Source organism: Copadichromis virginalis, linkage group LG7 (genome assembly GCF_057382275.1).
Source record: "Copadichromis virginalis isolate Kocher_CV1m ecotype Utaka linkage group LG7, C_Virginalis_male_GT1.1, whole genome shotgun sequence".
Classification (NCBI taxonomy): Eukaryota; Metazoa; Chordata; class Actinopteri; order Cichliformes; family Cichlidae; genus Copadichromis; species Copadichromis virginalis.
Genome location: NC_140624.1, coordinates 1,436,599 through 1,452,092, shown reverse-complemented (window position 1 = coordinate 1,452,092; position 15,494 = coordinate 1,436,599). Strand labels below are relative to the sequence as shown.

At 42.0% G+C, this 15,494-nt stretch overlaps 1 protein-coding gene and 1 non-coding gene across 5 annotated transcripts; both read right to left on the bottom strand.

The window, feature by feature from the left end:
* Positions 1-564: 564 nt before the first annotated feature.
* bbs2 (Bardet-Biedl syndrome 2) lies at positions 565-9,794 on the bottom strand. Of its 4 annotated transcripts, none has more exons than XM_085461104.1 (18): positions 9,652-9,794; positions 8,766-8,897; positions 8,195-8,422; positions 6,576-6,701; positions 6,407-6,469; positions 6,106-6,183; positions 5,841-5,945; positions 4,883-4,969; positions 4,633-4,768; positions 4,343-4,482; positions 3,816-3,945; positions 3,566-3,737; positions 3,346-3,475; positions 3,024-3,143; positions 2,737-2,874; positions 2,415-2,527; positions 1,412-1,560; positions 565-1,292 (listed from the first exon to the last, which is right to left on the bottom strand). In XM_085461104.1, exons 2-18 carry the CDS (start codon positions 8,880-8,882, stop codon positions 1,186-1,188), a joined length of 2,139 nt encoding a protein of 712 aa, XP_085317230.1. In that variant the 5' UTR covers positions 8,883-8,897; positions 9,652-9,794; the 3' UTR covers positions 565-1,185. The 4 variants fall into 4 exon arrangements, with proteins under 4 accessions (XP_085317230.1, XP_085317229.1, XP_085317228.1 ...); XM_085461103.1 differs by lacking the exon at positions 9,652-9,794 and adding an exon at positions 9,353-9,491 and having other exon boundaries at positions 8,766-8,960; XM_085461102.1 differs by lacking the exon at positions 9,652-9,794 and adding an exon at positions 9,353-9,491.
* Positions 9,795-10,784: 990 nt separating this feature from the next.
* trnap-ugg (transfer RNA proline (anticodon UGG)) lies at positions 10,785-10,856 on the bottom strand. The gene has a single exon. It is a non-coding gene; the product is annotated as a tRNA-Pro (tRNA).
* Positions 10,857-15,494: the final 4,638 nt, after the last annotated feature.

The window sequence follows — 15,494 nt, the reverse complement described above, 5'->3', positions numbered from 1 at the left end:
AGATGTGTGAATATGGATGTGTATGTATGCATATGTATATGCATATATATGTATATATATGTGTGTGTATGTATGTATGTTTACTCTCAGTTACTGTCGATTTCATTGTGGTGTATAGGAGATGTGATTCTGTTCTGATTGATTTAATATGTCGCTTGTCTCTTTGAGATTGTCATTGTTATTGCTCTAAATAAAGTTCATATAAAAAAAAAAAAAAAAATTGGGACAGCCGTCGTCGCGTGGCGGTGACGTAACCGCACTTAAAATGCGTACTTCAAGCGTGCGGACTCTTAATTGGGACACAGCCCCTGAGTTGGGATACAGCCTACGTCCACTGTGAGCGACCATCTTTGAACAGAGGGCGGGGCTTACCACACCATGTTTATTTATTCATGTTTTTGGAAACTTGCCTGTAAAGCAGACTAAATAATGTTGGAGCATTTGTCTAAACACATCAGTATTTAAAATGTTTACCTGCTCTCTTTTGATTTGATATAAACGTCTCAAATCCATCTAGAAATAAACCCTCCCTTTATAGGTACTGTAAAAAAAATCAGCCAAAAGTTATAAATGTTTAAAATGTAATTTAATAACAATTTTTCCACAAACACAAAGTTACATGTGCACTTTCTGAATACAGTCTACAAAAAGTAAACAAGTTAGACAGTTTTCTTTGGCTACAAATGCCACACGAACACGCAGCAGCTGAGAGCCGAGGCCGAGCGTGAAGGTCCATGCCACCGGTGACTTTACGGTCAGCTGAATGAAACCGGCACACTCGTTTTCTCAGACTGTCTGGGACAGGTCACCACAAATGCATGAAATTGGCGTCATACTCGAGTCCTTCTGTTTGTCTTAACTTCTGACTAAAGTGAGTAAATGGCTGCTCACGCAGGTTAGTGATTTAGGTAAACTCCAGCGCACTAGCTGAAGCCCTTCCAATCAGCCCGACAATTTTGCACAAAGTCTGAGGTCACCATTATATTTGTGTTGGCTGAATTCCAATTTCAAGAAGCTGGTGCCAAATGTTGCTTAAAACTGAGTCGTGGATTAATGCCGCTTCAGTGTCTCTGCCTATCTCCTGCTGTTCTTGCTCCAAACGTACTCGCTGGCCTCATTACAGTTATTACACGTGCTGACTGTAAACTTCTCTAGTCCGCTCCCGCGTCCCTCATCCTTCCACTCTCAGGAGGATGCGGTGCCAGCCCTCATGATCCTGAAAAGCGCGTTGACGTTATTGCTTTTGATGGCGTCTCGACAGGCAGAGATCACTTGGTTCTTGGGCTTACCCACTGCAGAGAAGCATACACAGAGGCAGATACGCTTAATATATCATCTTCTCCCCTGGTTCAATTGGAGGTAGTTAACAAACAGTGCTGCTATGTTAAGAAGTAGTGCTTGTCAGACTTACCTCGAAGCCTGCCGGCTCGCTGTATGGCTTGGTTGACAGACTTGAGACAAGCCAGAAGAGCATTGTGGTTGTTTGAGCGGATCTTGTACTCATTGATTAGATCCCGGTTTAGATCATACAGCTCTCTGTAGCGCTTCTTCATAGTTGTCCTACGGTGGAAACGAACAAAGATGTGAGGAAAAGAAGGAAGTTTTTGCAGTTTCATGATAGAAGAACTGACATGAATGAAATGATACTGTAACAGGTTTTATTCTTCTGCGTTAAATCTATGCTGTAGGTATGTCAAGACTGCAAACCCCTGTGCAACCCTACGCCATAACCTATGCCGTTATCTGACGTGCACGTCCCTGGAAATGTAACGCTGCCTCGGTGCAGCGCTTGACTACCGCCATCGTCTCGGTCAGTGCCGTCAGTCCTCTGATCCATTTATGGATTTCTGTTTGCCGCGCTTTTTGAACGCATCAGTGAGAGAATAATAACTATCACCTTAATAAAGGACTCGTATCATTAGTAAATTCCTGAAGCTAGATCACCAAAACTATTAGATATGTTTACCTGTAGGGGAATAAAAACACGAATAAATAAATCAAACTGCTCACAACAAAGAGAGAGAACCCAGGATTTTATTTCTACCATGGCTGCAGTGAATGAAACACACGCCTTTCAGGGCACATACATCCATTCGCTTCCGCTTATCCTTTTAAGGGTTGCTGGAGCCTATCCCAGCTGTCATCAGGCTAACATACAGAGACAGACAACAATTCACACTCACATTCAATTAAGTAAGCCGGAGTACCCGGAGAGAACCCACGCAAACACGAGGAGAACATGCGAACTCTACACAGGTGGTGGAGACGGTGGAATTGAACTCAGGACCTTCTTGCTGTGCAGCAACAGTGCTAACCACCGCGCCACTGTGCTGCACATACAAGTCCAGATAATTCAACAATAATGTAGCAATATGGCTGCAAGTATTACGAAGTAAAATACTGAGATAACTCACATGTCACCCATTAGGCGCGCGTCCTCTGCTTGCACCAGCATGTTTCTAATGTAGTTGGAGTGGTCAGCCATAGCTGCAGTTAGTTTCTGGTGGACAGAATGGAACTCGTCCACCTAGGAAACACATTTAAACGTACAGGTCACCTTAAATTCAGCTGACCTATTTTTGGCCTGTAGTGTATGACTTGCCCAGTTTAGGAGATAGACTACAGGGACTAAAGTTTTGGTCCACACCTTCTAATCTCAAGAATTTGGACTTTTATTGCTACTGACCCAGGCTGTCCTGAACGTTTGACAGAGAGCAGATGAAACCTGAGCCAAACCTCAGTGAGCGTAGTGTGTAGCTCCTCAAAATATGTGGGGAAGTCCGCTTCTGCTGACAGGTCCTCAATTGCCAGGAAGGAGGCTAATGATTGGATCAGATCTCCTGCTAGGTCAATATCATCAGTTCTTATGGTGATCTGATTGGACACATTACAAATTATTATTGTTCTTAAAATACATATAAACTAATGACAGAGCAAGTCTCTAAGTTCATATAAGAAACAAATGAGTGCTGTGGATATTTTATTGTATTGTATATTTTTCACACAGCAGTGTTGATGTGTACCTGTCCACTGCTGGCCATGCTGAAGGACAACAGCCCCCCACCTCTTAGTGAACTGAAGGTAACATCGGGACTCTCCTCTCCCTCTGGAAGCAGGAAATTCTGATTCAGCCACATCACCACCTACACAAGAACACAATGACACAGAGCCGAGGATTAAACAGGAGACACATTTATAATCATTCAATATACAGCAAGTGTACAAGGAAGGACATTTCACTGCAGCTGGCTCAAAACAGGATAAAAAAAGTGCAACATTAAACATGTATTAACATACGGAGCAGAATTAGATTTTATAAATGCAGATGATCGTGCGACAGCCTACCCTCTGCTGTCGATCGTTGATGCTGAAGGCGACCCTCCCTGTGGGCTGTGCAGCCGACGAGTCGACAGCGAGGTCGTACATGGAGAAACGAGGCAGCTGACGAGTGATTTCAAACACGTGGAACTGAGTGCTAACGAGGACGAAAAGAACAGGATGACGTGAGAATGAGAGCGGCGTTGTTAACTGCATTAGAAAAAGACTCATTACTCGCAGAGCTTACCTAGTTCTCCCTCCAACAAAGGCTTTGATGTGCAGATCCACTGGTATATCCTTTGGGGGCACAATGGGGACTCTGACACAACCAGACAGGCTTTGAGCACTGGGGTGGACAACGTGACTCTCACCCTCAAATATGCCTTCTGCAAAGATGAGCACTGCACGGATAACAGTCTCTGTAAAAGATCAAGGAGAGACTCAGCAACTTATACGCAAACACTCAATAAACGGTGAGACGCGCTAACCAACTCTACCATTTGGTGTTGAAATGCTGAGCTCCACATGAGCCTTCTGGGTCTCTGTAGCAGCTTTCACTGACAGTGCTGTCTGGAGCTGAGTGTTGGCTGGTATGACTCCCATCCCACTGTGTGTCTCTGACACACCCTGAAATAAGAGCAGAGTTTATGACTCCTCACACAGGCTGAGCCCAGAAATTCTTTCAGAACACACAGTTGTGACTACATTCGATCAGAAACGTTGCTTCCACAGATCAGACTTTTTATTAACATGGATGAATCAATAACAAAAACTCTTTAACACAATTACAAACAGCTGCCTCAAAGGTGCATGTTAAACTGTAGTGGCGCCTGTCTGCAAAGCAGTGTGCTCCAGTTCTAGGGTTTTTATAAAGATCTTTCGTTAACGTTTAAGAAGAGCTTTTTAAATTATTGGTACCATAAATGTAAAGCCACTGTGTGCCTGCTGAAATGTAGAACCCACAAACATCACCAGATGCGTGCCTCTTAAATCCCCGTCAGTTTATTGTGACTGAATAAATCACCTTGGCATTCTCCTCGTAGTTGCGAAGCTCCAGCAGCAGATTCTGTCTGCGCTGGCTGAGCTCTCGAACAAGGTCCTGCTCGGCACTCGTGTCCATGAGATTCCCTTTTAGGTCTTTACTGGCTGGCAGATAACCACGAACTACAAACACATTGACAAGTATAGCAACATCCTCTTATGAGCTCACAGTGTCAGTCTTTGAAATTATACCTGGCTTGTCCGTGTTCACAGAAAACACACAAGGAAATGTACAAATGTCCATTTTCAACCAGTTCTCACACACAGACTTACCTTCTCCTTCTGTAGAGGTGCAGATGAGTTGTTTCTGTCCATCCAGCCTGTAGTCTCCCTCCACTACTCCAGCCACAGAAGAAGAGAAGTTGTCTTTGAAAATGACCTCACCAGTGCGGTCGCTGCGAGCGTCAATCTGACATAAAAAGCACACCGAATCCTTGCCAGTTGTTGTCCCACAAAATCATTTTGAAAAAATCCCATGTTAAAACAGTAAGAAGTAGTTTGTGGATAACAGTTGTGTACTCACCTTTCCATTGGACCAACCAGTGATGAGCTCCACAACCCCATCGGCATTCAAGTCAAATGCAAAGATGCTCATTGCATGATTCTTGGACTAAGTGAGGAGAAAAGAGCACATTACACAGTAGAGAACTGAATTATTTACATTTAATCCCAGCCAAAACTGTCTTTACTCATCAGGTTCAAACTGCAGGTGAGCAATGCACTACTGTCCCTAAATCTTCATGCTGTGAAAGGTAACACTGAGAGGGTTCCATCGTTCATGGACGTCCTACAAATGACTATTAGTCATGTTACAAGTAGTATTTGTTACTACTACACTAATCCCCGTCAGAGACATTTATACTGGCAGACTTGAGCGGAGAGTCAGTATCATCATGGCACTCTGGACCCCCCAGTAAAGGCTACAGGTCGATCAGGTCAAAGACAAACAGACTCAATAAAGGGTTTTACCCGCACGCTGTCAAACATGCCCCACCTCCACCCTGACTCAAGGTCAACTGTGCTGCTAACATTTATTTACATTTTCACTGTAGTTATAAATAACATTCCTACCTGTATTTATAAAGCAGACTTATTATAGTATAATGCAACCGACATTCCTACCTCTTACTCAATGTGCACCACCAACTGTATATATCTGTGCATCTTTTATTCTGAAGTAACTTTAATGTAACAAATCTACATATTGCTAATGGAGAGATGCCAAACTGCCATCCATTGTTCTTGTAACAGTGACAATAAAGATCTATCTCATCTAAACCACATTCACAGAACAGATACAGTTTGACATTATCTGGTTATAAATGAATTGAAAAAAACAAGAACATTTGGATTAATTAAATGTTTATTGCAGAATAATCTCAAAGTTTTGAACTTTTAGGAAACATAAAAAGTACAAAAACAAAATGAAAAGAAGGAGAGACGCCAAAGAAATGAAGAACGTATGAAGATGATTACGGTACCTTGATTCTCCAGTAGCGGGCAGCGCGGTCATACACACCGACAGTGCCATTAGCCAGAGCATAACCAAACCTGCTGCCGTGCATATGGCACAAAGATGTTACTGTCTGTTGGAGCAAGACACAGATAAGAAATTGTACAACACATTAGTGCTACAAGTGCAAAGTGTTTTATTATTGCTTCTTGTGCACAAAGCACATTAAAAACATGTAACACAACATGATCAAGCTAGCAGTTACCAAGCTACGCATTGCACCCTCATTTTACCTCATTCTCAGTCATCTCTGACACAAGTTCATCCTCTTTGAACACTCTGATGTCAAAATCCTCAGACCCCACCAGGAGCTGTGAGTACAACAGCAACAACAGCCAGCTTTATTTATATGGCACCAAATGACAACAACAGTCACCTCAGGGCAGTTTGTATTGTAAGTTAAAGACCCTCCAGTCATATTTGTATGAATTAATTTCATACCTATATTTATAACAGAACTGTAAGATGCTCTGTTACTGAAATTGTAGTGTGTTAAGTGGAAAGCTCCCCGACTACTGGGCAGTCAAGACTTACCTCGTTTTTTCCATCTCCAGTGAAGTCACAGAGCACCAGAGACCTGACATTATCTCCAGTGACCTAAGAAGATGTAGTTTAAGATCAAGTGGAGCACAATTTTTTTATAAATATGTGAAAAATATGTAAACATTCATGATTTTAGACCAAGAAAACCAGATTTTCTTACCGTCCAAAAGTGGTCATTGCCCTGATAGTCAAAGCCTTGCAAGGCACAGTTCCCTCCAATGATAGCAAGAGGAGAGGGGATGTCCCCAAGTTTCCCCAACGCGATGGCATTAGCTCCATCTGTCACCTGCACACAGAGAAGAAGCACGTTTAAATACAAGCCAGCTTCACATCGTTTTGGGCAAAGCATTTATAATCGAGCCACTTTTCATTTTGTGACTGTTACTATGAAGTAGCGGTGGGGGAAAAAATCGATACTGTGTAGTATCGTGATATTTTGTTTGCTAATAATGTATCGATACAGGGACAGCAGAAATCGATATTTTGTTACAAAAAGGTTTTTGTGCTCTGACTTCAGAGCATGTTGACCTTTTTCTGAGCAAGAATCCTGACACTGTCCAAATGTGTTTACCTTTTTTTTTTTGCAGCAATAAACATGACAGTTTACTTATTTTAATTTAAGACATGTTTTATTTTAATTAAGTTTAAAACTTTTTTATTTAATGCAAAATTATATTTTGTTTTAATTTACTTTCAAATTCTTCAGTTGCTGAAGGGGCTGCATAGTTTTCATATTGCATAGTTCAGAATAGCTGTAATTGTACCAGATGGTTGCATTCAGTTAAGTTGGACTAGACTGTAATACAAACCGTTCAGTTTGTCAACAATAAAACTGAAACGAGAGAAAGACTGAGTGCGAGACTTTGATATTAGATAAAATTAATATTGATGAAGTTTACCTTCATGTACAGAATCTGAATATCGCAAAATTTTTTAAAAAATTGCAATAATATCGTATCGTGCGTTAAGTATTGTGATAATATCGTATCGTGGCATGTTTGGTGATTCCCACCTCTACTATGAAGCAGAGATTTTTACTTGTCACAACTGTATAATTAGCTGAGTCAGTCAGGTTGTGGCGTCAGCTGGATTAATCAGTAATTCTGTCACTTTTTAAACCAAATTACATATAAAAAAGCTGAAATCAACAGAACTAATTAAGAATTGTTTGAATCCTGATTTAAATATAGAATAACACAAGTCACAACACCCAGTTCCAATGTCTTGATGCATTCTCAATCATCCAGGAAAGTAAATCTCCAAAAGTTGATTCTGTTCATCTGGACGCAGCGTTTTGTGGGAGAAACGTTTCGTCACTCATCCAGGTGACGTCTTCAGTCTCAGCTGACTGCAGGTCTCCCCAATCTTATAAACAGGACATTTGCATAATGACTGAAACCTCCTGATTCGAGGAGGGGGCCTAAGGGTACATCTGTCACCATCTTACAATGCTGTGATTGCAGCCATTCCCCAACTCTCTGTGAATGGTACTCATGGCCATTGATCAGTGGTTATTGATCAGTGGTTGTTGATCAATGGTCATGAGAATTTGCATAATTAAGATTAAGGAACTGACCTCCCAGCCCATTGTTCCTTCAGTGGGCTGGTTTCAGTCATTATGCAAATGTCCTGTTTATGAGATTGACACCTGCAGTCAGCTGAGACTGAAGAAGTCGCCTGGATGAGTGACGAAACGTTTCTCCCACAAAACGCTGCGTCCAGATGAACAGAATCAACTTTTGGAGACCCAGTTCCAATATTTTTCCTGACTTTACTCACCTCTCTGTAAAATATGTCAGCATTGTCATGGACATCATAAGCCAACAGGTTTGTCTGGGATCCCACCAACAGTGTGTCCCCAGTAGTATTTGGTCCCAGTCTTCCTGCAGCCAAACAGGTGACTGCCTGATTGATGTTGAGCAGAGAAATGTCAGAGTCTTGGGCACTCTGGCTCAGTCGGTGAGCCACAGGTCTCTGGCCACGGGTGTGGGGGTTGTGAATGAAAACCTTTTAATGAGAAAGACAACAAGAGAGTAGGGAACTGCCAAATGCTCCAGAGAGTCAGCAGTTCTTTTCCACACAGAGCCAGATAAGTTTGGGTAAATGAAATCATCATTTGAAAACTGCATTTTGTATTTACTGAGGTTCTAATTGTCTAACATTAAAATTAGCTATTAGCGTGAACCAGGTAACTGTGACAAGTACGATCAAAAAAGAAATCATGAAGAGGGCAAATACTTGGCTGTTTTCACTCTCATCGGGTCACAAAAACATGATAGTAATTTTCCTACAGCATGGATGATATTTATCACATAACTGTGAGGATTTTGCAAACATTTATTTCCCTCACCTTTCCAGCCTGCGTGGCGGCAGTAAGGCATGGATGAACCCCATCAAACTGCCCAATAGTCACCATGCGAGGGTTAATCTTGTGGTTCAGCTTCAGAGTGAATATGGGGACCAGCATGATGCTTACTCTGGTCTTAATATAGAGATGAGAACTTACTGAGAATCAAATATCTCACACACAAGACGAGAAGGTTGCCTAAAAATAAGCAAAAGGTGATGAGTAACTTTGCCACACTAATGTAATTACAGGCTTTAGCTCAGCCAGCCACAGGCGACTTCCGTTGCCTAGCAACAAGGAGTCGCAAGCTAAAGCTTTTCATCTGGCTAATCTCCCCGTCGTTTGCTCCAGAAGAATGGCATTTAACCAACCATAAGACACCACACCCGACACCTTCACACGTCGTAAGCCCTGCATAAACACCAAGTACGGCATGGTGCTTTCTGCTGAAAGAAATATTGGACTTAAACGCATGGAAAGCTAGCACAACTAGCTGACATTAACGTCGATGTCTTGGAACTCGCAGGAAACAAGTCCAAACTACTGACGGCCCAACAACAAAAGACATCACTCATTTGTGACAAACGTACCAGGCCCACGCGTTAGCAGCAAAACTTCGATTTTTGTTCCAAAGAATCCAGTCGCAAATGAGCTACCTGGATAAAATGATAACACGGCCACAGGAAGTCGACTAGCTGCCAACATCCGGTCTGCTGTTTTCAAAATAAATTACACAACTCAGAGTTGCAGTGGGCTAATGTTGCTATACATGGAAGAAAAATGCATTTCTTCTTCTTCTTTCAACAGATCACCTTCCTTCATCTTAACCTCTTCCTAATATTGTGTCACCTCAACCCACTTCATGTCCTTCTTCAATATATCCACGAACCTGCTTTGCTATCTTCCTCTATTCCTTCAGTTTGGGAGCTCCATCTTCAAGATCCTTGTGCAGAGGCGGGACTGTGGATGTATTGGACCTCTAATATACTCATTTTTAATCTTGTCTTGTCACTCCCACTCATAATCTTACTATCTCAATTCTGCCACCTCCAACTCATCCGCCTGTCTTTTTTCATATTTCTACTGCCACATATCACAACAAGTCTCACTACCATCTTGCAAACGGTCTATTTCACTACTGTTACCAATCACCCCTGACGCTCATCTTAACACACTCTACCTGCCTCACACACGTGTGTGTTCTGTTTCGTTTCTACTGACTTTGATTCCACGGCACACCTCTACCCCTCCAGACTATCACTACAGATAACAATGTTGTCTGTGAACATCATGGTCCACAGAGACTTCTGCCTAACCTCTTCTACCAGCCTGTCAGTCAAAACTATCTCATCACCTGTCCAAATGGGGATCAGATCAGAATTCTGTGCTCCTAAGGACTACCACATGATCGGCCCACGGTGTCTCTACGTTTATTTTATTAGTAGTTTAAAAAATAAAATAAAATCCCACCACCAACAACAACAACAACAACAGGCGTTTTAGTAAATAAATAAATACATTCTGACAACTAAGGATTCAATTCAGTGGGACAATCTCAGATTTTTCATTGAAAAGGTGTAGGCGGAAACTTAAGCTTGTTACATCTGCACTTTTTACATACATAATATCATAAATGAATTACACTAACACACGTAAAACAAAACACAACCATGAAAAAACATCTATAATAACTTTGCCACTTGGTTTTTGAACTTTAAAAATTGAAGAAAAACTTAATAACTTAACTCCTCATCAAATTTTCCACTCAAAATTTTTAAGCAATATACATATTTTTTAACCACTTACTTCTAAATTTCTATTTTCTAAATTTCTAATTTAGAAGTACTGATAAGTTCTGTGTGGTTAGAGAATAATTAAATATGTTAAATAACTCTCTTCACAGTCACAAAACTCAAGTCCAACTGCATGAGAAAAGTAATGATTGCTGTTGTTGTGTGTTTTCATAAAGTGATTATCAACAGTCTGTCTTTGTAAAAAAGAAAAAGAAAGAAGAAAAAGTAAGGGCTCGTCCGGGATTTGAACCCGGGACCTCTCGCACCCAAAGCGAGAATCATACCCCTAGACCAACGAGCCAGTTGAGAACCACACCTGCACCTGGAATTTTTAACTATAAAGACGTGCTGTTGAATTCTTCAAAACTTGTGATGTGGCACTTTGGCCTCGTCATTTTAATCCGGTCAAACATTACCCTCTGGTGGTGGACAACAGTATAGCTTCAACTTGTTCCAATCCCGTCCAACCATCCAGTTCGGGGGGGTGGGCACGTGAAACAGAGTCAGAGTCATCCGGTCGTTAAGTCTGACGTCACTAGCCGTGTCTGGGCCTAAACTCCGCTGCAGGTCCATATATCAAACGATCACTGTGGCATTACTGAGAGTTGAAAAACTGTCTAAAGTCTTTCATCTTTAATAAAATGATCAGCGTTCTGCTCTACCAGGTGTAACAATTGAGTTTAACATCCAGGCATCCATGAAAACGGAATTTATGACATTTAACGGAGTTAGAAGTTAGCAGGGAGTTAGCTCGCTAGCTTCTATCTAAATACAATATAGCATGTCCTGACTGCGGGGTTTTGGAAACAAATTAAAACGTATAGCTCTAATTAGACTAATTAGTTTTGATAAAATGAAAGATAAATATTCATTAGAAACACAGGATTTTTATAGATATCTACAGATGAGGCATTTTGTCAATAAAAAGCTAAAAGCTAAGGCTGGATTAAGTAAACAGCTGCTAGACGTATTTAAAAGGGCAGTTCAAATAAAAATAGAGGTATTATAGGTGACCTCTATAAAGGATTAACAAATATGAAATTACACTCAACCTTATATAGCAAAGCAAATTGGGAAATGGAGGGAGGAATAAAGGAGGAAGAATGGACAACAATATGGGCATATCAATGGAAATGTAGCAGCTCACAGAGCTGGAGGGAATTTGGGTGGAAAAGCCTGATAAGATATTTTATTACACCTCACCAAAAATCTCACTATGAAGGTAAGCCTCCCACTTGCTGGAGAAATTGTGGAAATACAAATGCAAATCACTATCATATTTTCTGGGACTGTCATGTTATTAAAACTTGTTGGAAGGGAATACATGCAGCAATACAAGAGACATTTGGAAGATATTTACCTTTGGAAAGTAAAACTATGTTTTTGGACTTATGCCAGAAGGATGGACAAAGAACAATAAATACTTGTTTAATATTTTACTGGCAGCAGGCAAAAAAGCCATCACAAAAAAATGGCTTTCTTCAGAGAGCCCAACTATGAACATGTGGATGAACATCACAATGGGCATTTACAGAATGGAGAAAATGACAGCAGATGTGAACTACAAGAGGGACCTGTTTGTATCACGATGGAAGAAATGGATAGACTACATTAAAAAACGCAGGCCAGTTTTTGCTTTTGCTTTAGATTTTGACTTTGTTAACTACTAGAAGACTAGACGAAATATTAGTTACATTAATGGAAACAAAAACACACTCCCTACATTTATTTATTTATTTTTCTTTCCTTTTTCCTTATGTATTTTTTATTTATTTATTGTTTCCTGTTTTGCTTCTTTTTCTTTTCTTTTCTTTCTCTTCTTCTTCTTTCATTCTTATTTTAGTTGTTTAAATATAGGGAAAAAAATATATATATGTACTGAAAAATTGCTGAAGTTGATGGTATTGTATAGTGATTCCAAAATGTCAATTAAATAAAAAAAAAAAAACCATACAGCTCTGCTATCACTTCCAACATAAATGAAGACAGAAAACTAAACAGCAGTGATGTTTGTAGGGTTACTGAAGTTTGGCTAGCTGGTATATAATGATGTGCTACATGACCGCTAGCGACACAGCTATGTTAGCATAATATAAACAAGCTAACTTTTTTCCACTCGATAAAAGTTAACGTGAGTGTTCTCGGTGGTCAGGAACAAATGTAATCGCATGGCAGGATGCTGTAAAAGGACCAAACTTCAGCCAGGAGAACAACCCCACCCCCCTCTGTCCCCTTCTGGCTGCCTCTGCCTCAATTTTATCCCACAACTTAGACATTCACATTACTCACACTCTCATTACACATACATATAGGATCTTGGGGGTGGGCACGATACACGGAGTCCAAAGTACCATCAGGGTGTACACCCCACCCCTGGCGTCGTTGCCCACCTCTCAAGGTTAAATACACGTAGACATTGAGGGCTAGCAGGAGGGACCATGCGCTTACCTGCTGCTCTCTGGCAGGTAGCTCCATGCCCTCCTGGGTTTTAAATGCACCTTAGAACACATATGCATCAACACTACAATGAGCGGGTGGAGGGAGGTTTGGAGTCTTCTCTCACCCCCATTCTCTGCGACCTGCTGGAGCGGGGGGGCTAGGAGGAGGAGTTGGCCGTCCGACTGTGGTCTGGAGTGTGGGGCCTCCCTGCTGCTGCGGAGTCGGGGCGGTCTGCCTCCCCCCACCGCAGGGAAAAGGGTAACACCACCTGGGTCTGGGTGCAGTTCCCCCTCCAGGGGCAAGGGTACCTAGACCCGGGGCTTAGAGTACGCTTGGGGAGTGTGATCGTGTGTACAGCGTCTCTTTATGTCTGTCTCCACGTTGGTTGAGTGTGGAGTGAGTGCATATGAGAGCATGAGGGTGGGAATGGATGTTTGTGTCTGTGTGTGCCTGTATGTCTGTGTCTATATGTCAGGTTGGGTATCAGACGCCACCTCTCTGGGGACATCTCAGGCCCTCCAAGGTTTGGAGGCCTATCTCCCCCTACCACCACTTCCCCTGCCAGTGGCAGACCCCCTCAGACATCGGTGCGTTGGTGGTTCTTTGTGTCCGGGGATGGGCGTCCGGGTACACACCGGCTCACTCCTTGGCGGCCGCTTATCGGGGCCTGGAGCCTGGGGCTCGCTCGGGCCACTTCGGAGGTGGGGTGCCCCCGGCCTCTCGGCCTGGGGCTCGGTCACTCAGGCACGGCTGGCTGCCGGCGGAGCTCACGGGCGCGTCACTGCAACTCCCCCTGGCTTCTGCTCCGCGGCTGCTGAGTGAGCCCTCATCTGGGACTCTCCTCAGCTCTTTCCGGGACAGTGGCGCAGCTGCCCCTCTGTTGGTCTTCCTTGGTCTCTTGTGTTCTGGGGGCCTCTGGATGTCTGGAGTTTTGATCTCCTCCATACCTGCTTCATGCCCTGGAGGACGGGGCTGTGGCCCCCCCACACTCTCTAGCAGATCATTACATGAAGGAACCTTTTAAAAACAAGCGCGTCCATGCTCACAGGTGTACACACGGGTGATCACACCCACAAACTACACCCTTTTTGGCTCCTACCTCAAAGCACACTGTGTTCTGTTGATCTTATGTGCTGCACAATAATGTTTAACATTTAGTATTTACTGTCATATTCCCATATATCATTGTGATGTTGTTTATTCTATTACTCTTGTTCTCTTCTGCTTGTTTTCTTTTTTCTTTCTCAGCAGGTGATCCAGGTGATCGATATATGCTTTTTTTTTTCTTTTTTTTTTTTCTGCTCATTCTGTTGGTTTTTGTCTTTTGCCCTTCTCCCCCGTCCCTCTTCTCAGCTGTTTCTCTTTCCCTCTTTCTTTCTCCCCTTCTTTCCCCCAGTCAAGTCTGTCCCGTATTCAGTAAGTGAAAATAAAATAAACAATAAAAGGTGAATCAAATGGACCATTACGGCAAGGCTGGGATGGTCAATTTGGTAAAGTAAATCCGTTGGGCATCTTTCTTTGCCTTTAGACAACAATTCTGATGCAAAAGAGCCAAACGGGACAGGCAGGAAAAAGAAAAAAAAAAAGGAGAACAACTGAGATAATCCATCCACAATACGAGGTTAGTCATTCATATACTGCTGCATGGGCTGGGCTGTAGTTACATCCTAAGGTTTTAAAAACTGAGCTTAAATAAATGATTAGCGGTAATAAAAGCCGAGGGAGGTCAACAGTGATCACTGACTGTTTTAGGAGCTTTTTGAGATTAAATAGAAGAAAATACAAAACATTAAACATGTTAACAACACAAAAGCCATATTAAACGCAGACTACTTTAGACCCGGAAGTAGGATTCATCACTTAACGACCGGATAGCTGGACTGGCCATAGGCGCTAGTGGTGGGATTTCCGGCTCTTTTTAGAGAACCGGCTCTTTCTGAATGAGTTGAAGTTATGAACTGTTTCTGAGAGACAAATAACACCAGGATCCTTTTCTATGTAGCTGACAGCTGGTAACTGTGCAGGGGCGGATCTAGCAAAGTTTTTGCCAGGGGGGCAGGTAGGGCATTAACAGGAAAAGGGGGCACAAAGACATACTTTTCTTTCTTATTCTCATTTAAAACGTTTCACTTTTATTAAATAATCATCTGAATCTTGCAACCAAAGTTTTTATCTGATATACAATGTATATAAATCATACATATACCAACAAGACAGTGTACATCACTGTCACAACAGCGTCCGTTTTCATTCAAAGGCTTTATGGCTTTTCCTATAATACCTGGTCTCTAGTCAAAATGCCCGGGCCCATTTTTTGTCCCAGTCCAGCCCTGGTCAAAGTAACAGGTAACAATTTAGAAACACCAGCTGACCTAACACCACAAATTTAAACTTAATAGCATTTTAATATATTTGCAAAAGATGCTCACTGCAAATGTATTCTAGTTAAACTGTTGCACCGACACAAATGGTCTACTATATCAGCAATCATATCAATAGT